Source organism: Sinohyriopsis cumingii, chromosome 14, assembly GCF_028554795.1.
Source record: "Sinohyriopsis cumingii isolate HCF-2022 chromosome 14, ASM2855479v2, whole genome shotgun sequence".
Lineage (NCBI taxonomy): Eukaryota > Metazoa > Mollusca > Bivalvia > Unionida > Unionidae > Sinohyriopsis > Sinohyriopsis cumingii.
In genome coordinates this window covers 16,581,731-16,605,566 of record NC_142974.1, presented here as the reverse complement: position 1 = coordinate 16,605,566, position 23,836 = coordinate 16,581,731, and the positions used below count along the sequence as shown (strand labels likewise).

General features: G+C 34.2%; 1 protein-coding gene across 3 annotated transcripts in view; it reads right to left on the bottom strand.

Moving 5' to 3' along the window:
- Nucleotides 1-23,836, bottom strand: part of LOC149783325 (protein tyrosine phosphatase type IVA 1-like) — a 92,827-nt gene that overhangs the window by 31,365 nt on the left and 37,626 nt on the right. For 2 of the 3 annotated variants that reach the window (XM_089931544.1, XM_089931545.1), the window contains 2 exons: nt 15,081-15,917; nt 12,566-12,658 (listed from right to left, as the gene is read on the bottom strand). In XM_089931544.1, the coding sequence (XP_089787670.1) occupies nt 12,566-12,658; nt 15,081-15,194 (207 nt within the window). In that variant the 5' untranslated portion in view covers nt 15,195-15,917. Of the gene's footprint in view, nt 1-12,565; nt 12,659-15,080; nt 15,918-20,112; nt 20,251-23,836 lie in introns of those variants that run through there. The other variant, XM_089931546.1, reaches the window with a different exon arrangement.

Genomic DNA, 23,836 nt, shown 5'->3' with positions numbered 1-23,836 from the left:
TAATACACAACTTGGCAGCTAAAGAAATTCATGCCATTGGCATTCTGACGAATTCTGCCAATCATGATGACTCAGCTACTACTTGCTCGGAGTTACTGCAGAGCCTATCAAACATTGTTGAGGATAGTCTTATACGTGACCTGCAAAATTCGTCATTTGTGACAGCAATGGCAGATGAAAGTACTGACATAGCCAACAATAAATGCCTTGCCATATATGCTCAGATTATTTTTGGTGACATGAAACTATCAACAAGACTTTTAACCAATATAGAATGTTCAGGTGCTTCTGGCAAGGGAATTGCCTTATTGGCTTTAGTCGCATTATATAACTAATATTTTCATTGTGTATTTAAACAATATAATTATTTTTTTTAAATGGCTGAAAACTGATCATCAGCTTGATTAAGACTCATAGGTTTGGATTTTGACTTTTGTTTTGCCTTGAAGAGTCAAATGACTTACACTAAACCATTGGTAGATAAAACACTGCCAGGGGCATAAATTATTTGTTATATTTTTCAAAGCTTGTTGTTCTCACTCTTTCTTTTGTTAATGTTTATTAGAGCCTAAACATGTAACATAAGACAAAATTCTCTGAGCAACATCCATCTTGTAGTTGAAATTTCACCCTTTTTGATCACTTTAAATACTTTCTGCAACTCTCTGTCGACCAAAGTGTAAAGTAATTCAGAACCAAAACCATATATTCTAGCTAATAAGTTAGGTCTGTATGTAAACACAGACCCTGATTTGCCATCAGAGTCTCTGTTGTGCTTACTCCTATACAGACTCTGATTTGCTGGCACATTCAAGGATGGCAAATATCAGTCAACGTAGTTTTCAACTTAGCTAACAGGTTCCAAGACTTCTGTAGATCTAAAACCAACTCTTGCCTGATATTCAGTGTTTGATCTATTGAGCATTTTTATGTAGACCGATTGTCTGAAGAAGAAAAAAAATATTTCAACTGACTGATGAAACCATTCTTCACTAATATCCATGAAATAGCATGAACCACTGAGAGTCGATGGAATCCTGAAATCAGGTACCACTGAATAATCTGGGTTGGCACAAACATTACAACACTATCTACTTGGGAACAAGTATTATAAAGATGTCTACAAGAACTGAAAATTATTGTCTGGCATTGTTTTGAAAAAACAAATACCGTATTTACCGTATGTTTTTGGACTGCAACAAATAATTACTTTTTTTGTCGTCCGAATACATGTCAAATTCTTTAATTAGGTGACCGAAAACATACAGCTGAAGATAGATTTATCACCCCCCATGTCTGTAACGAAGTTACCATTAGCTCACATGACGACATGCTGCCATGAAGTAAAACAAGTATTTTGTCAAGCACCACGGAAAGGATAATGAATGAAAAACAGGCATTACTTGCTTATTTTGTCTATGTGATACATGTCCATCCACCAGAAAACACAACCATACATGTATTAGAACCACGATTGTGTGTGTATTTTCCAAAAGAACCGCCATATTACTATATAATCTTGCAATCCACAGTTTAACCCTCTGCTAATCGGTGATCATTAAAATCTACATTACCAACACGGGCAAGCTTAATTTCTGTGTAATTAAGATATTAATGCAAACTAAATAAAAAGATTTTGGAATTATAATTTTTAAGATATTTATGACAGAAACATTTTAGTATCGAGAGTAGAATTACAGGTACATGTGAGAGGGTGAGAGGCTCCATATGGGGTGAGTGTTGTATGCACGCATAGGAAGGGTAAAAATAACAAGTTGCAATATACGAGTCAGCGGGATTAATATGTTGGTATTTTTTTAAAAATAAAGGTGGTCTATTTGTTGTGGTTCTCTTTTTTTTTTCTCCCCACCTAGCCGAGGGTAGCTTCAAAATGAGTAGAGCTTGCTGACTCGAAACAATCAACTGCTCAAAGATCGTTTTGATGTACCAGTATGTCGGAGATTTCAGGGTGTCTAGGTGATAATTGTTAATAATAAAACTTGTGGGATTTCTTTGACATGTGTGTTTGGAAATAAAATGTAGCCATCGAAGAAAGCTGCTCTGGATGACGAGTCTGATTATCTTGAATCCGAGAGTGCTCCACCCGGTTCTGTACGTGGTCACTATAAATATTATACATCAAAGCAAAAGCAGGATATCGTTAACAATGCAAAATGTCTGGGAATTAGACCTACAGCAGAAAAATTCAAGATTCCGAAATCCACGGTGAGTACCTGGATGAAAATTGACTTTTCTGCCGATCTGAACTTGAACGGACATTTGCCTAAGTGTGGAAGACCCATTTCATATGGACAAGCTATGGATGACAAGATAGCTCAATTGTCAGTTGTGTTTATCACATGGGCTTCTATTTGTTTGCCATATGTAATCATAATTGTTGTTTGCAGGGCAAATATTATACACAATAATAACTTGATTTAATAATACTTTTGTAACCCATGCTAGCAAAAAGATTATCATTTGCACTCACACTGAATGTATTTTAAATTAATGATTTTTTTATTTATTTGCAAGATATCGACTTTACTTAATCTGGATACAATACAATCTGGGTCAGTTTGCAATAAGTAACTTATAATGCGTAAATGGCAGGAGTCTTCAATCAATTGGGTGATACTTTCGTCTCATTTGCGATTTTGTTATTTGATATAAGTGATACACACTACACTAAGGATGCATACGCAAGCCGGCATCCGCTACATATATGAAGCTCCTGGATATATATTTTTTTAAAAATAATTTTGTCATGATGAAAAAAGGAATATATGATAACAGTGCAAGGTTAATTTCTTTCATTTTATTTTCAAACAAGTGTATGTTTATCAATTTATTTTGTACCGTGAGTGTGTGAGTTGTGTGTGTGTGTGGGGGGCACAAATTAAACACAAAATTATTTCCTTTCTAATTTGTATGGAATAATGGAGCAAATATGATTGACGATATTGACCAGTAATGACAAGCTTTCAATGTACGCGCGCAAACACTAAGACAACTTGAAAAATAAAAACAAACAATAAAATTAACTGGTAAGAGCTTCATATTGCAGCAACTAAATACTGACAAAATGCTCAACATTATTCTCTCTCTCTCTCATGTGTAATCTAGTATGTATTGTATGCAGCTGTGTTACAACATGAAGCCTAAAATTAATTAAATTTGTTATATCTCATTTACACTACCCTTAGCAAAATGTATATGTATTATGTAGATTATCTGTTACGTATTTTTGTTTTATAAATGATTATTGATAATTTGACCACAAGACTTAAATTAAGAATATTGTTGTGCAGATGCATATTTTTTTTATAAAAAATGTATGTAAATATTTTAATTAGAACAAGCAAGATATGTCAGTTTGTGTTTTCTCTCATAAATATGTACGTTACGAAGTATGATTATTTTCTTTCAAAGAATATCAAAATAGTTTGTTTAAATTTAGGTTCTGTTTCTCCCTAAAACCTATCTTACATAGCATCCACTATTTTGTTGAAGAAAAAGAACGTACAAACTACTGTTAAGTTTGGCCGAATTGTATTTCGAATTGTATTTCGAGTTGGGCCGAATTGTCTTTGGGCTAAATTCACTACAATCCGGCATAAATGATACAACTTTCCCATCCCTCAAATATTCGATCCAACAGATTAAATACACTTTTTCTGGTAAACATGGTTTTTCAGAAAAAGAAAGAACACTTTTTCCCATCATCACTCTTTTGGTTACATTCGTATGCAACACAGTGCACAATATTTGCTGTACAAGAGCACGATTGTACACTATATCACATAGACATTTACGTGGGGAAAATAAGCACTTGAATGGCTAGGTTGATTAGAAGTGATAAATGTACGTCATATCCGGTTTTGGCACGCGGCAACTACCAATTGTTTACGGAGATTGCTGAGTAATTTTTTTCATTTTATAAAGCGGAATTTTAAGTCTAATTAAACATTTTTATGGTGTGCATACATAACCAATGCATTTTGTTTATAACTATAATAATATCATATGTTTGTACAATATAGGTGGGTGGTGACCTTTAAATATATTACAGCATTAAATCATATTTCTTTTCATTCTTTGATATTGCTACTTATTGTATATGGCTTAATATAACAATGTTTATCTATCTGCATACATACATACATAAATATATACATACGATTAAAAAATTTAAATTATATTAGTTCATGGAAGTTCATGATCACAATAAATAATTGGCTACCAAATGAAGCGAATTTTGTATCAGTTAAATTAACGGTAAACACGCTGTGAATTTTACAATAAAACGAAGCAGCCGATCTTCCTAGATTGTGTCCGAAAACTTACAAGGCATTTAAATATTATATTTTCCACAACATAAAAAAGATGTCCAAAAACATACGGTAAATATGGTAACTAAGGCTGTGACATGAGAAATTCCCAAACTGTTGACAATTTTGTTACCTGGCTTCCTTTCAATAACTTTTGCATTGTACAGTGTTCCAGCTGGTAATTTTTTATGCAGGTGTCTTTACACATGTGTGGTAAGAGGACTCATTTATCTTATCACATTTTTTGTTTGCTATTGACTTTGTCCTTTTTTTTATATTTTATTTTCTGCTGCATAATCTAACTTTTAAAACAAAACAAAAAAATTCAAAATCAGGAATGTATTTTTATTGAGACTTTTACACAAGGACATCGTTGCTCTTTCACAATTACATCACCCTTCTCTATCAAGACACAAGTGACTTCCCTTTCACACAAGAACATACAAATTTCTGTCAAACCACAAGAATTACATTCAAGTCTTGGGTTTTAAAAATGTAAAAGCTTTTTTTTTTACATTTAATAAGGGAAAATACTGTTAATACATATTTACAAGCCTGACTGCAAAAAAATGAACCCTGATCTGTGGTCACATAATTGCAGATCAGGGTCTATGTTATTTGTACTCATTACTCCTTAAAAAAATGCAAAGGTCCAGATCTGCTGGCTCATTATGCAGCTGTATATATGGGTCTGAACAGTCTGCATCTGGACTTGTTATCAAGTACAAGTACACACCACTCCCTTGATAACCCGTGCCCAGATAACTCAAAGGGTCAGGGTTTGATTCCGTTTTTATAACATGAAAATGCCCCAAAAATTGGCCCCCATTTGTTGGAACATGATAAGAATCATGATTTAAATTGGTATGTGAAACCTTGATATAACGCTTGTTTTATTTTCTAAAAGGGTGGTTATTACATGCAAATTTGAATGGGCATCATGAAATTTGCAGCTTTTAATAAGAAAGTCTTATTTTTCTTTTTAAACAACATTCCCAATATACTCTAAAATAGCAATATTCTATAAAATTTTGATCAAAGAAAATGTCACTTGTGGCAAAACTTTCATAAATGAATACAAATTCAATAAGTTGTATCATGTAAATTTGTATTTTAGTTCTAGCTTTTAATTTGGTTTCAGTGTAAACCACATTAATACAATATGCCCTCTTTTATTCAAATGTGAAAAATGTCAATCTACTATCCAGAGTTTTATCTACAAATGGCTTCATGCAAGTCATTTGACTCATCAAGGCCAAAAACAGTGGATCAAAATCCAAACCTCAGTCTTATTCAAGCCAATGACCAGTCTTCTGTAGCTTTTAAAAATAATTATATTGTTCAAATAAATGACAAAAAAATTAGTTATACAACGTAACTAAAGCCAAGGCATGTTTTCTAAATATTTTTATACAAGAAAACATTAAACTAGGTCGAGATGACTAGAATGTATTAATCTGACTAGCAGGCAGAAAAGAGCTTATCCCACACATCATGTGTTTTCAATGAGGAAGTTTTCTGAATGTAGCTCTGACTCAGTAAACTGTTCACAATTCAACAAATCATTTCATGTTTTTAAGTTCATGGATTCTTCTCTCTTCTATGTTCTTCCATTTCTTCAAAGCATCCTCAAAATTTATGGTACCTCTGTCGTCCCCATCAATTTTGACAGGCATCAGATTTTGCTGTTTCTCAATCCCAAGCCTATTCCTAAAGTTGGTTAAGATCATATTCTGGACCGAGAATCAACTTCACTGCTTTTTCAAAATGTAGCCAGCTGTATGTTTTCAACCAGTGCTGCAAAAAATGGTTTTATCTTACGAGTAACCGTTATCTCATCTTTGGATGATGATGGCTCCACTGGTTCAATAACATTACTGTTATCATTGGGCAGTCGTAAACAGGTTCCAAATGATATGATGACATCCCTAGTTCTTGGGGGAAAAAGAATTTTGTATTGTTGTGAATCAACAACAAAAGACAGTGACATAATACAGAATGTCTTTTCATACGTGTAATGGTACTTGAAACCAAATGGACTATGTTATTAACTATCTTTCCATACATGTAATGGTACTTGCAACCAAATGGACTATGTTATTAACTATCTTTCCATACATGTAATGGTACTTGCAACCAAATGGACTATGTTATTAACTATCTTTCCATACATGTAATGGTACTTGCAACCAAATGGACTATGTTATCAATTATCTTTCCATACATGTAATGGTACTTGCAACCAAATGGACTATATTATTAACTATCTTTCCATACATGTAATGGTACTTGCAACCAAATGGACTATGTTATTAACTATCTTTCCATACATGTAATGGTACTTGCAACCAAATGGACTATGTTATTAACTATCTTTCCATACATGTAATGGTACTTGCAACCAAATGGACTATATTATTAACTATCTTTCCATACATGTAATGGTACTTGCAACCAAATGGACTATGTTATTAACTATCTTTCCATACATGTAATGGTACTTGCAACCAAATGGACTGTTATTAACTATCTTTCCATACATGTAATGGTACTTGCAACCATATGGACTATGTTATCAATTATCTTTCTGAGGTTTGGTATATTAAAGAATAAAAATGGTAACTTGTACACAAAAGCAAACACCATTAGAACGTTAGGTTTTTGTAGCCCACGGGTTGGGGGTAGAGTCCAAGAATAATTGTATATAAACACAATTATCTAATCTAATCTGTTTGCAAATAAGAAGTAACAAAGACCATTTTGCACACTGGTCATATTGAATACAGGCTATTATGTTGAATGAATTCAAGCTCACTTAAAATTTATATAAATTCACAAAAACATCACAATTTCTGGTATGAAACAAAATCGAAAGCAGCAGGCACTATCTTCACCCATCAGACTATCAGTGCCCCAAGTTGCACATCATCCCATTTTAGTGGTGTAGGAGAGTTCAAGGATATTATACACATACATCCACCCAACCATATCCTGGAACTTGTTTCAAGCAGAGATAATAATAGCTATATATGTATCAGTGTTTTCCTTTATGCACATCTGTGCATCAGGGATGCACACTGGTGAAAACTGACGCACAGATTTTGTTGCATAGCAGTTTTTTTTTAACGCAAATGATTGCATAATGCAATCAGGATTTATTTAATATCCAATGCTTTGGATGAGGGATGGCATCATTTATACTCTGAGCATAGTCACTGACTGGTTCCCATTTTGTTTGCTTCCTGTGTTAAGACTCCTCTATTCGTATAGCAGAGTGCAACACAGGGAACATATGAAAAAGGGAACCAAACTAGCACATGCAATGTTATGACTGAGTAGTTTTTCCATATCTCGCGAGCTCTCACGCGATTTCCATCGAGCTCAGCAAGATGTCAGGTCTCAATGATTGTTGCACTAAAAAGCGATCTGCAGATTAAATTGGTGTGCACTAAGAATTATTAGCGAATAAAGTGAAAGAAGCAGAACACAAGAGTAACGATGGATCTAACTTTAAAGAAAAATGGAGAAAATAATTCCCTTGACTGGAATACGGCACATCCATTAGGATTACTGGTGTGACTTATGATTGCATGATTGTGAAGATGGCAAAAGTGAACAATCCTTTGGTGACAAGGTTTAAGAATTTTTTTTAAAAATCTGCCCTCATTTGCAACAAGATATCTGGAGAACACATTATAACTCAAGACATTCTTTCACAACAAAGAAATCAGTAAACTTGCCAAGACAAATGTGTTATTTGGATTACAAAGTCAGGGGGTCATTGCAGATTTTGTTGGTTTTTAACTTTGCAGCAATAAAAGAAATGTCTTCAAGTTCAAGTGGAACTTAACAGAAAGATGAACCATTAGCCTTCTTGATTTTTGGATAAATGTGTTCTAGGATGAAGTACAATGAAACTGTTGATAGTACACATTTTATGAGAGGCAGTAAATAAACTGCCGTTTAGTTAAAAAGATTTTTTTGGCTTTTTGTATTGGCCTATATGTAAAGTGTTGGTCTATAATATTGGTTTAAAAAGATTAGAAGGAGACTTAAAATTACAACTTTAAAAGAAAAATAAACAATACAATTAATCTTTGAATGGACAATGCATTTGTTTGTTAATTGTGCATGTTGGTTTATTTGTATGTTTAGGGAGAGAGAGAGAATGTTGTGCAAGTTGCAATATCCCTTATTTCAAGCTGAAAAAGTATGGGTCAGATGAAAATTTGTCTACATTTTTGACCCCCCCATTTTTTATTTGACCCCCAGTTCTGACAAGATGGTTGTTTTTTGACCCTCAATTTTACACCCCTGGGGGATACAATGATGTATTAAAATGTTAAGTTGTTTACTCTGACAATTCTCCTAAGAATTGATGCATTATTATAAATGACCGGACTCCAGTCTACATTCTTTATTTTCAAGTTTCTATTTGCTGTATCTACTATTTACATTTATCACTTATGTCATAACACCAAGCAAACTTGCCTGTACATTGTCAAATTGTGTCTAATGCTTAGTAGCATGATTATGAAGGGGTTAAAATGCTGAAAATATAAGCAAAAATAAAAGTAGGTGACCCAGATCTAATTCCCTCCCAGAACATCATGCAACAACAACAAAAAATTCTGTCTTTGAAACATTGCCAGAGACTCTAACTGGTAATATTGCCCTTACATAAAAAAACAAGTATGTATTATAGATCACAGTGAGCATGGGAATTTGTATACTGGGGAAGTGGTTCAAAAAGCTGTCTTAATTTATTACATATTTATTCACAAACATGGCTTAATTATAATACAATACATTAACTGACCACCTCAGGCTATCCACAACAAATTCATATAGTTTCTCTTAGCCACACCTTCCATATAATTTCATCGCGTCTACTGTCTACATATTAAAAAGCTTTCACACCCACTTGACACAAATGGTGATGTTATTCACAAGTCTAGTAAAACTGAATAATGCCTGTTAACAAGCCAACTACTTCACCAAATGATACCTTATTGCTTGGATCAAAGTTGAAATGATTACTTTGGAAATTTTGTCTGGAAGAAATGGAATTTCAATCTACATTGTTCTGTAAAAGATATGAAACATCCATTTCAAAAATCATGTTCTTAATTGACCTTTCAGCCTTGAAATGTTTGACATATACAGTCCTGCAACAGAAGATCCCTCAGGCCCTAATAGCTTAAGAAAAGTGAAAACTGCACTCTGCCTTTAAATTGTCTGTATTTTACTTACTAGTTTTGGCTTTAATGCCATTTCTCAGTGCAAGATAGGTCACATATGACAAGTAGAACTGGAAGAAGAAGAACCCGGGAAACATCATTTAAGAACCACAGACACAATGGAAGCTACTGGGAACATTCTCACATACCCACATTGGCCAAGCCTGAGATTCAAACCCACATGGACGTGCCAAGATGGGAGTATTTGGTAAAAGCAAGTGCTTTAGACCACTCAAAAACCTGGGGCCCATATTTTACTGCACAAAACTGATACATATATTGCACAAAAAGCTAACAGCTTAAGTCCGAACTTTATTATAAGCATAAAGTCACATATCTGCTGGTGCTATTTTTTTTTCTTTCTGTTTTTAAAACAAAATCAGACATGTCTAACAAAACTACTCTATTCTTTAGTGGCTCAGCCATATATACATAGTTACTAATTTTATAGATCCAAGTTGCAAACAGGACTGGTGTAGAAACAGATGACACTTAATGAACATAAAATCAAGAAAGTCAAGATTTCTTTTATAACAATCCAAATTTGTTTTACCGATGTGTAAACACTTTTTTTCACTTCTTTCAGTTACAATAATCATTTTCTCCAGTCTTAAAATTTTTGTCTTTTTAGTTGGACGTTCTAGTTGTTAGAATTATTAGAGCTCAATTGTAACATCGAACGTAAAGACAGTTTTTACTGGGCTGTGGGAAAATATGATATCTGTACATGTGCACTGCATATCTAACAATTGATGAAATAAAAAGAAACAATTATCTCATCCAGAAACAGGACTATTTACTAAGAGACAAAAATCAATGACTTCATTCAAAGATGACACAGAGATTAGCTCTAAGCAAAGTGTGTAAACCTGTCACACCAACTTGAAAAGATGACAGCTTTGTGACAGTGAAGTAATCACTTAACATCGTGGGGGGAAATACAACAAACATCACAAGTCTTGAACACTATCAATCGAATCCTGCAAAGGATTCTCTCTTGCTGGTCTAATAGACAATAGGGTTTTCCTGGGTTCTTCCTCCACCATTGATACTGGCTGCCAATGTAAAGCCTATCTTGTGCTGAAAAATGACATTAAACCCTACAACAACAACGACAACAAGACAATGGATATGAAGTCATCCCACAAGCTCTTCTGTTCTATGACTAAAAGATGCCAACTGGTCCCCAGGTAATAAAACGAACACCCCCGTATACATTTAAGAAAAAGTTTTTCAAGTTCAGATTCAGACACAGAATAATGATTACAGTTCGAGGCTCATGTCATAGCACATTTATTCATTATCACAGGGGCTCGAATAGTTGCTAACAATTTACTTGTCATACATGTACTATATAATGATACAATAATACAATAATTTCTCACGTGACCTATTTAAGAATCAATGCTAATATTTCAAGCTCAACCTTCCTAACTTCGTACCCTTCCATAGTTCGTGTGCCACTTTTCTCGCAACTTAGATATGCTTGTTTGGAGATCCTGATGACAATAACTGGGTGAATACGTTTCATCAGTAGGTACTGATTAAGAAATATCTGACGAAATAAAATTTAAATACATACTACAAATAAAAGAAAGCACAACAAAAATGAGCAGTTTAACTAATGCCATTTTGCCTCAAGTTTGTGGCCCTGGAGCGAGTGTTAGCTGTTCAAGTCAGGGCCACTGTGCACATTAGTTTGCTGGACCTTTTTTATTAGCAAGAAACCCCAAGATACATTTTTTGTCATGGCATCAAAAAAACTTGAGTTACTGTAACATGCACTTCTTATATCATGGTAGGAAAGAATGAACAAAATGGACAATTAAACAGAATTAAATTTTTCAATGAAATATTTACATATGAGGGGGTAACAAATCTGTTCTTTGATAACACTGAAAACAAAAATCGAATAAAAATTCATGTGTAAATGTGGTAATTTTTTCATAAATTTTACATGAAACAGTTCCAAGAAACACTTGACACTACATACGTAGCAGACATGATGCATCAGAACATCGTTAAGGGACAAACCATGGCAGGTCAAGGATAATAGAACAATCATCATTTGTGGATTTCATGACTTTGCGAAAGTTACTGTAGACATGAAGAATAGTTAAAGTGAGTAAAATGCATAAATAATTTATCAACTTCTTTTATTTCTATACTCTTGTACTAACTACTAATCCACATGGATTTAGCCAATTTGTGACAAATTTTAACTGCAGATCCATGTAAGTAGCAAAATTAAATGTACGTTTTTCATAGTTTTCTGTAATTATGGCATGTAATGTATAGACTGCTCTTTATATGCTCAGATTACGCTATTCTGCCAATTATATTAGTAATAATTACGCTTATACTTCTATTGGGGATGGACAAATGTAAACCCAGAACAAAGCAGTTCAGGTTTGCATTTAATATGATCGTTCCTATGATTGGGTACCCAGTAGAAATTTCCCAAAATTTTGACATCTCTATGACCAGTGAAGCTAACAAATCAGAAGCCATATACTTTGAAAAAATAAATAGCAGTTTTAATTAAATGAAAGCATATCCAGTTTGAATTACACATTGATAACATAAATTTGTGTTGCCTTTGTGCAATACAATCCATAATGCATCAAGACTGTACACGTATGTGAAACATCCACGAAATTGGGTATCGATTATATCCAATTAGAAAATACATAAGCATGTATATCAAAAATAGCAGTTCTTATTTGGTTTTAAAATGTTTTGTAAGACAATGTAGCACAGGGCACTAAAGTAACAACTGTTTATCTTAACTAGATTTCAAGTCTTACCAGTTTTTGTTTCTTTAAACACTTTCACCAAATGCTGCGACTGACTGACACATCCTGCCAAAAATCCTTGAACACTGATTGTTTGACATTTGATGATGAGATTACAAAATGAAAATCTGCACACATCTCACATGCAAGAAATGCCAATGTTCAACTTCATGACAAAAGGTTGTGGATAGATACATACCAAGACCCTGATTCCCTTTCCTTCTAATCTATCCGTCTTGTATGTGGGCTCACAAACTCGAACTACATCCTTTGCGCCATGTTTACTTAGCTCCTGAAATAGTAAGAATAGCTTATGGCAGGTGACAGATATTTGTTGCCACATCTCATATTAAAACATCAGTAGTGAAATGTACTCAATAACACTTCAGATATGTGAAATTTCATGTTTTTCCATTTCATTTGTGTGTATCAATTTTGATGGTTGCATGGTTTTGTAAAGAAACTTATTTGTGGGTACTTGTTTTTGTGGCAGCCAAAAATTTCATATTTGTAGGTGTTGAATTTCACTCGTTAACTGTGGCAAATAGCCGAACTAAAGAATAAAACAACAACAAAAAAACTGCCACAAATGGTGGTAACTTCAGTGGTCTAAACAATACAAACACCTGTATCAGCAGAAATCAACCACCATTCAACTTAATAGCTTTTATGCAAAACCAAAGGGAGCCAACACAGCCAACAACACATCAATTATTACAAGTATATGTACATGATAGCTTCATTATAACATTGAAAATAATGTTGCATCAAAAATTACTTTCTGACGATCATGGTGTTAGCATGCTGACTTCAAGAGTTGCAAACTTCAAACTAAATTCCTGTTGGTTCAGAAAATTTGATAAATCCAAAAACAAAACAACATGTTACCAGCTGTCCATTGTTCAATGCAATTAGCAAGTAGTGTAAACATTCTCATGTGTTCAGAGCCCAACGAAGTCCAAAGATGCCAACCAAATTGAAAAACAATGGAATCAATCCAAAGTTTGATCCTGCTTCATGTACAAACCAAACAATACATGGAAACTTCATCAATCCAGCTGATTCAACCATAATGACTAATTGCACATCACAGGAAAATGTGTGAAAGATTAGCCCTAATTATCCATGGATTTGAGAATGCTGGACTTGGTAAATAACTGCTTTGAATAACAGCATGCTTCATTTACATGATGTTTATCAGTGGTTTGTCACAAAAATCAGTGATGAATTAGCTTCAATTCTCTGTTGTAATTAGTGTAACTACCAAGTGTCTCACTAGTAATTGTGCTTCATTAGTAGTTATGGTATATTACAGCCATGTTGTACATTGGGATAAAGAATGCATGGTTTAAAAAAAACAAGGCATGCTCTCACCAAGATTAAAGATTTTGTCAACAGTTTCACTTACATGAAGAATTGATCTAACGAGGATTAAATCTAATAGTTATATACAAGTACAAATTACAAGTCTTTCTTTTCTTTTTAGTAATGCTAGTGTTTAATACCCTGTGTTTATTCTTGTTTCCGTAGTCACAATGTATTGGTTTAAGGAATTATAGCCATCTTATACCATAAAGGTGCATGAGCATTTAAACGAAATAAATTTCTTTTAAAGAGTTTAAATAAAACATAACATGGGCAAAAGCTATAAATGTAAATGTATTCCAATTATCAATCTTGATTCTTATGATAAGTTGGTCCCCATGACTTAGCATCCATTTTTGTATATTTGCAGTTCTTTGTCGACCTCTAGGAACGAAAACCAACTAGGAAAGGGGCTTATTCTTTAACAAGTGTGGCTAACATTTTGTCATCTTTAAACTAATGTCTCTGGGCATTAAGGAAATCCATGAAAATTGGTACCTGATGAAAATTAGCGATACTACTGTATTCAACAACAAAAGCTGGAATTAAAGTAAATCCTTCTTAAGAATGGCAATCAGTCACAGTTACTGTCTGAAATGGAACTATCTTTGCACCCAAACATGGCGTATGAATCTGTGTCAAAATCCAACATATCATTAACATGTAATAGTACATTGTTTATTTTCAGCAAATCACCATTCATTATACATTTAGGCCTAGAATTTGACACAAATTTCATTGCAGCCTGTAGAACTATTCAATTGGTAAAGTTATTAGAATCTCTCTCTCACTCTCTCTCTATATATATATATATAAATACTCATACATACATACACACACACATAGAGCCAGGCGAGCTAAATAGATGTATGCCAACTACAAACAACAATGTTCAGAAAATGACAACCTGAAATGCTTTGCTCAAATCATTTAAATGGCATAAAAATCAAATCAATTAATCTACATATGCACATATTATCAGCCAAGTTAGTTATTTTTATTTTATTCAATGGATTAAAGTTAAAACTTTTAAATCATGGTGGATCTAGACAAAACTGAATTCAAAATTCAGTTCAACCCAACTATTAAACCAGAAATATAGAAACTTCCAAAACACTTTAAACATTCCTTATTTCAGCAGTGAAAATTAGCATCTGACTGCTGGTCAGGTGCCAATAATGTTTTGGTTAGGTAAACAAAAAACAGAAATGTTGCTTGTTATGAAAAGCTCAAAATACAGAAGGATTATGAAAAGAAGGCTTGGATTACCAGTAAATGTTCTGGAGTTAAGTTGTTGGTCGATCATTCAAATCAGTGAAAAATTTAGGCAAAGGGGAACACTGCCTTACCTCTACAAATTTGTCTATTGTGGCATCTGTTGGTCGATCCATAATCAGGAATCTCATGTCCCTGTATTCAATCACGGCTGGTTCTGGTCGTCTGGTTTTCATGTTGGTTGACATTGAGTTGAACACAAAAATAAACCACTGTACTTCAGTCCAGTTCCTTTAAATCCAGTAGGAACAATACAATGGTGTCAGAGCTTAATTTGCTGCCGTTAAGTTTTCAAAGCAAAACTGAAAGAAGTTTACTCAACAATGATGATGGCCTTCATACAGAAATATATTTTCCACTCGACAGTAAGCTGTATTGAATTCTTTCAGAATGTAAATGAAAATGAACAGCTAAAGCTCTGTTTTCACAAAAATATATATATATATATATGGAACAAGAACAAAGACGAAAATATCTATTTAGTTGGATACAATTATGTAGCACGAAAGGAAGCAACCACAACAGATTTCACCATGCGAATAAGGAATTGATGACCATTCACTAGGTCAAACTACAGAGGTATGAAAGACAGTGGGCTTCACATCTACTATGAATACAATCCAGTGAAATTACTCAATCCAGTAAATTTCCCAAAGATCCGGCATACAATCAGAGATGATGACGACAACTTGCACAATGGTATGGAAGAAAAGCACCTTTATATTTCTGATGATCTGGTTTTCTTTAACTAGAGAATGGCCAGTATTTTTCATTAAATATTCTGCTTGTTTCGGGCACGCAAGACAACGTAACTGCCACTTGATCACACCAGTCTATACGTGTTGTGCCTGGCAATAATCTCCACTGTTGGTGACAAACTCCATAAATGTGTGTCCAAGTTCACCAAAGAACTGCAAATATACAAAAATGGGTGTTAAGTCATGGGGACCAACATATAAGAATCAAGATTAATAATTGGAGTACATTTACATTTATAAATAAATGTCTGCGTCGTACAGAAATATCATAACACGTTTTGTTTTTCTTTTATAATGCCATGACTGTTTTCTGATTCCTACTTGTCAAAGTAATACATCATTTGATGACAGTCATCAGTAGGAAAAGTGACAGATAAAACATTTAAAACTAACATTTTGGACCATCAATTGCCAAGGTAAATCTCCACCCAAAATGGCCATGGTTGGTTTATCTTTTAAATCTCTGTATGCAAACTAAAATTAGTGGCAACCACTGGTTCTTCTCATCTGGACAATTAACCACTTCAAGTATACCCAATATACTTCTGGAAGAGGACTGCAACTTTTGCTGGTGGGACCCCTACTATTAAAATCCTAGCTAAACCTCTGACCAGATACTCACTTTCAAGTTTGGTCAAATTTTGTCCAATGGTTACTGAAGATCATAAATTTAAAAAAAAAAAAATGCTTTTAGCAATGGTGGCTGCATTTTATAAGTTGTAAATCTATATTGTGTTTAATTATTGTCCATTATTGTAGATTGTAAAGATCATCTTATAAACAACCTATTGCATAATTAAATTTTGTCAAGGATGTACACTAAACCTTAATATTTGTATTTATTTAGGTAACAAATCTTGTTTGCAACTTAAAATATTCTTTAACCCTTGTGCTGATCTGTTTATTGTGTCTTAGGCTTTTATATATGGTTACGCTCAACATTTTTTATTCATATTTTCACACCTGTCTGGTGGAATCATCTTTTAGTTATTTATTCTTTGCAGGAATTACAAATGCTTCTAGACTTATGGATAAAACATTATTCTGGGATTATTGAGAATTTATTAAAGGACATTTTGTTTTATATATTTGCGCTACATCAAGACTGTTGGCACATCAGCACATTTAAAACTACTTGCACATGAACAGATTAAAAATTGGAATTAATTCATAACACCACTGGAGTTCAATTGGAACACTATACTTCTGGACTTGTGACAGAACTTTAAGGAGACTATTTGGGATTTAATTCCCAATACTGTAAGTAAATTTAAGTTTTCACTCTTGTCTTCAAAGGAAATAAATTATATGTTTAAGTTTTACTAAACTTGTTAGTTTTGGCTTTATTCCTGTTACTTAGTTAAAGACATAACAAGCAACTTGGCATCAGCTGAACAAATGTGATGGAGCTTTAAATCAGAATAATATCAAATCAAATTTAATCAAAATTATTTATGTGCATGAGAAGTCATTTTTGAAGATTTTGTATGTGTAGCCATATTTGATAGTGGTATGGCATCAATTTAACAAGTTTTAATGAGTTTCATGCCATGATGTGTGGTGTCCTAGTGTTCTCTCCAGTTATTTTTGTGGTTTAATTTTACATCTTTTTCCCCAAACATGATTAATTTAAAATAATGACATTCACTTGTATATATGAACATTTGTCCTTCAATACATTTTTCAATCAAAGCTCACAACTTATTTATCTCTCCATGTTAGGAATTCAGCCTACATCTCATTATTTCTTTCAACAAAATATCGATGTAAATTTATCAAAATACTACTAATGAACAATGGGACTTCAATATTAATGCATCTGCTTCATCTCTGCATACTTGTGAAGAGAACCATGTTTTACCAATCTGATTTGTTATTTTTTTTTTTTAAATAGTGGCTTCATATAAAAATAAAATGTCCTCACCAAATATGTTACTGTTTATATAACAATAACAATGTTTTCAAGATGGCCACTGTGGAAGCCATATTAGAAACCAGTAGAGTACCATTTTTACTGGCTCAGCTTGGCATTATAAGAAGTCTTCTGGTGAAAACACTATGTGAATATGACTTTCCATGATTATTTTTATAATGGCCACTGTGGCCATATTGGACAGTCTGATCAGCACTATCTTCATATAAAAACCACCAAACATCACAATAAGCCTTCAATTAAAATCTTATTTTGATATGACCACTGTGTTGCCCATACTACACATCAGATCAACACAATTTCATTCTGGAGCAGTAGACTTGATAAGAAGCATTTAGTGACATGTCAATGTTGACATGATCCAAGGTTTTCAAAATGGCTGTTGTGGTGGATAAATTGAATGTGTGAGCAGTACCATTTTTATTTAGACCCAGAAGACCAAAGTGATGAATATTTGTGTAAAAATTTCTATGAAATCCTCCATGCTGTTTACAAGTAGCAACAACTTTAGTAATGGGTGGATAGGCGAAAGACCATCCCGTAAGCTCTTCTGGTCTATGACCATATTAGCTAAAAACAAAGTACACAATACAGTGTACTCTTGATCTCAATCTCTCCTCTCTTCACTCTCTCTCTCTCTCTCTCTCTCACCTCAATGACGTACATTATGCTGAGCTAATCTCAGAAACTGTGACGTGTCCATTTAGACAATGGTGTGTGATGGTGGAACTAATTTTACTTAATCCTCTCCATGCTCTCCCCCACCCTCACTAAATACATGGGGAAATGAAAAACTAAGGGAGCTATACTGTAGTCACTTGCAAATTGGTTCAAGTGCAAAGACTCAGATCTTTCATCAGTGGATCAACCACAAACCCTAACTTGCTGGCACATAATGTAACAGCAACTCTGGGTCCAAGTCATCTGCAGTCTGGAACCAACTTAAAAGTGTATACATGTGAAGTCATTTCTAACTGCATATATCTTCTGCAGGGGCCCCCGAGTGGTCTAAAGCGCTCTCCGTGACAGGTCACTGCCATCTCACCTCTGCGTGGGTTCGAGTCCAGGATTCAGCCAATGTGGGTATGTGAGAAAGCTTGCTAGTAGCTTCTCGTGTGTCGGTGGTTCTTTCCTGGGTTCTTCCTCCACCATTAATACTGGCCGCCATGCATAGCCTATCGTATGCTGAAAAATGGCGTTAAAACCCCGTAACAACATCTTCTGCCTGTAGCACCTACATATCTAAACACATACATCCACATATATAACAAAGTGTATGGGATCACTATGACATACTTTTGCTGAAATTATTGTTCTCTAAACATTTAGTAACAACTATCACAATGGTCAGCACATGCAGTACAATAAAGGCCCAAGGTTGCACTGCACCTACAAAGTGTATGGCATAAATAACAACAATTATACTTAACAGATAAATCTTTTATCACTAAATATTTTCTGGTATGACAGAGTCAATGTGTTTGTGCAATGTAGAGTGTTGTTCTGATTATCAATTATAATCTATCATAATAATAATAATATTAATAAAAACATTATTTAGAGAAGGTAACTCAGTTACAGAACTCATCTACCTTGAGGCCTTCTTTCTGTTATGTACAATATATACAGTATATACAACATGATGTGAAGAATCTGGCTTGACACTAGATAATTAAGTGATTTTAAAAATCGAAGTATCAAGCCTGAAACATGCACAGGCATAAGTTGGTTGAGTGAACTAACAAGATAATCGATTGTGAAACTCCATGATCGATTGTGTGTGAAGGGAGACTACTTCTTTTGTATAAAAAGCACAAAGGTTATTAAAACTCCCAGCCGCTAAAGTTGATCTAATTATTAATTCCCTTCACAACTACAAATATAAAACCATAGGTTATTCCACAAGTGCAAAATTTCATAATTAGGAACATATAGTCATGATAACATCATTAAGCTGTTAAATTGTTAAGTTAGTAAATTTAAACAAATTTTGATGATTTGTTTCAGTTTAAATGTAAAATCCTTTAAATAATGACAAACAAGAAAAGTATGTCCTTCTATACCTTATGTTATAGACACATCACATATGAATGAAAGGAATTTGGTGAATTGCTCCAGTATTTCAGTCACACATGACAGATCAGCCATAAAAAGTTTTTGTTCATTTAACAAAGTTGCAGAACAAAAATAACACATAACACAATAGACAAAAATGTATATTATTATCAGGTTGAAGTATACACGTCATTAAAAGAGAATTACTTATGTACATATAGTAACAACTTGAACTCTTGATCAAATATATAACTGCATAACAAACAAAATTAAAATTTGCACTTCGTAACCGATTATAATGGATTATCAGTTGGTTAAGTGGAACAGATTATCGATTATGAAGTTCTGACCAATTCTCACCACTAGTTATATCTCTGGTAAAGTTTCCATGCCCATTACATCAGTACTGTAGCCAGTAAATTGAAGGCTTCATTCTCAACACCTCCCATTTCATCAACCGACTATTTAATGTCAGCACAATAACCATTACAGGGTGCCAGCTTTAGCCTAAGTTCAAGCATCCTAGAGTAGATGCATTATTTTTATGACATCAGCAACAATTTAGACATAGCAAACTTATCTTCCACTGTAATACACTTGCAATATACAGCAGTATGTACTGTGGAATGTAGAGAAATGCCAGACAAACCAAGGTAACTAGCCTAAGTATTATTGGTGAAACAGGATTGTTTTCCCCTCAGCTATTTCAGGTACATGTATTTGGTTTTACCAGTGTATCTATATTGTAGTATGGCAGTATGCACTGTGGTATATTGCCAATGAGCCTGATTTTGTGGCATTGCTACAAACAAACAGTACACAAATAAATTTCTACTTAGCTTCATTAAAATCTGAATTTTTGCCTGTTTCAACTTTCATTTTTCAAAGTAAAATACAAAATGGTTGAATTGTGCATTATATCCTGCCTGACACTAACTAAAAACTTGTGAACACGATGCCTTAAGTCTGGTATGAGCTGATGCCAAATAAAAAGGCAAAATCATGGTCTATCAACACCTCTGGATGGAATTCTCCATACAAAATGGAAAATCAATATGCATACCATTTGCTGGGAATGTAACTCAATAAGAAGTCTGTGGGTGGGATGCCAAACTTGACTGTCCAGGATTATAAACATCCAATTAGATAGGCTAACTGTCTGAGAAGAAAAGATGCAAATTAAACAGACACTGTTAATTGTACATTAAAATTCTTTTGCCTTTAGACTTTCACATACTTGTTAAATAGGTGACCATAGCATTTCCATATGTACTAAATCTCTAGTTGCTGCCTGTCTACTTGTAAGATTGATTTAATCAACAGAGTGGACACCGTGATGGAAGTCAAATAAACTTTATGTAGCTTGGATTTGGCCACTTGCAATGTTTCCCATCCACTGCTAACTTCATAGAGTTTTAAAACAGATTAAAGTTAAAAGACCATCATTTCTTATTCCCTAGTTTTGTATTATTTTGCACTTCCACAGAGTTTCTCAATATACTGCATTGTAACAGACTGTCCCAAATAACAATATGAATATTCTGGTGATGCCCAAACTATTGAACGCACATGCTGATATCCAACCCTATTGATCACAACCCTATTAACCAATGTGCATATTGATACCCAACCCAAATGACCACACAGCATGCCAACATCCAACTCTGTTGACCACAATGAATGGTGATACCCAACCCTATTGACCACACTCCATGCCAATACCTAACCCTATAGACTATGCATGCTGATAACCCAACCAAATACACATGCTGATATCCAACCCTACTGACCACTGTGCATACTGATTGATACACAACCCTACTGACCACAATGAATGGTGATACCTGTTGAACTCTAATGACCATAAGGCATTTGGATACCTAACCTTTTGACCTACCATACTGATACCCACCAATACTGACTACACTGCATGGTGACACCCAGAGCTATTGATAATGACACATGTTGATATCCAACCATATTCTAGAGTTGAAATTGATGCTAGCATATTGCTATTTAGTAATCTGATAGCTCAGTAAATTGTAAGCTAAAATTTTTTTAAACAAAAATGTTCGCTGGCTGCCCAAATGTCCTGGAAAAATCAACTTGAACTAATCCAAAGAAGACTTAATTTAGTGGGTATTACAACTGGGAAAACAAATTTTGCCGGAGTAGGCAATACCTGCTTCTGAAATTGCAATGAATAAATTACAAAATGTATAAAAAGTAGAATAAGTTGTGACCACAATTTTTTATTATACAAATTACCTATGATGTCTGAGAAGTGAAAATGACCATGCAGAGCTAGCAGCTTTTTGACAGGTGCACACCTGATTTAAGGCCAAGCTATATACTAAAAGCAGGGTAATTAAACATTCTAGTAGCAATATCAAGATATGAATAGCCAGCATAACATGTGAGGAAGACCTAGAAATTCTTTTTCATTAAAAATTAAACCCTATGCAAAGTACAATGCTGTAGAGTGCCACCTAAAGGATCGTGGTGCTCTGATTAATGAACGCAAAACATCAACAAAAACAATGCACACAATCTTAAATTTAATAACACAAAGTTCACATAATCAGAAACAGAAAGGCACGAAGAACAAAGGCAATAACAGTATACTGGGCTTCACTGCATTGGGGGAAAATTTAACAGGGATGTAACAAGTTTTAAACAATTACATTTACAATTTAAGGGTCTGCCCATGCAGACAAAAATTCCATCTCTAATGGAATTTATTTGCATCAGCAATCAAACAGCCCAAACCACACAACTAAAAGCATGGGTGCACCCTATATAGATGCCATATAATTCACTTTATTTGGTAAGAATCCCCTCAGTAACTAATTAGCTACCAATCAATTAACCCTGAGAGCAGTTATGGTGTGTGTGTGTGTATATATATATATATATATATATATATATATATATATATATATATATATACAGTAGTCGCCCTCTTGAATGGCCCCCCTGACCAGCGGCCACCCGCTCCTTACGGCCAGAATCCATTGGCACCGACGAGTTTGTGTTCAAAAGTACCCCTCGCGAAAGGCCACCCGGCTAACGCGACCAGCATATTAGTAAATAATATAAAATTCACCCCTCACAAGCGGACGCATTTTATCTGAATATGTATCCAGAACCAGTATTTTATTCATAACGTGTGTTAAGTAATCCGATATCTGTTTCCTGATGTCAGGTTTTCGTTACTGAAAGAAGTGTTGAGTAAAGTATATGTACCACTATGGTTAATATTATATCATTTTCGCCTCACGAGAAGCCAAATTTATTCCATAAAAACCGAGACTCAAATTTTAATCCATACAAAAGGGTAAGTACATGTAATCCAATTAGCCTTACTGCTGTGTTATCGTAAGATGTCCAGTTTAGTCACTCTGATAATTGTTAAGATTACAATTATTGAACAGCAGTAACAGCTGAGAAGTGGCAGTATCGATGTACAATACCCAAGTCAGCAGGAAAATGGTTTGATAGCCTTTATGGCTTCCCTTAGTAAGATGTTGAGCTTGTTCACTTTGATAATTAGTGGCTATTACTACTGACAATAATTGTCAAAATTACAAATCCTAACGGCCGCGAGGTCAAATCTGCGTAATGTTAATGGTACATATCGAAGCCATTTTGGCTTCTCTCACCTAGTGTAAAGAAATGTATAAACACAATAGGGTACCAGACTGCGACTAACGAATCACGTGACAAGATCACTTCCTTTAAAAACACGTAAATCTGTTTAGATGCATACAAAATTGTTTTATCAGTATTGTAGTTGGCAACATGAATAACTTACTGCAAAAAGATCAACATGTCATCGAGGAAAAGAAAAATTCTCAGTTTAGAAGAGAAAGTGAAAATAATTCAAATGACGGGGCGGGGGGGGGGAAGGTGAAATGGATGGAGCAAGGAAGATTGTTTGAGCCTGGAGACATTTGTATCCTGATTTTAATGACAAGAAAAAGCAAACAATTTTTGTCAGCTGAATTGGGATATGACGACTTTAGCGCAAGTAACAGATGATTGCACAGATTTCAAATGTGACACAATATTAAGTGTTCTGTCC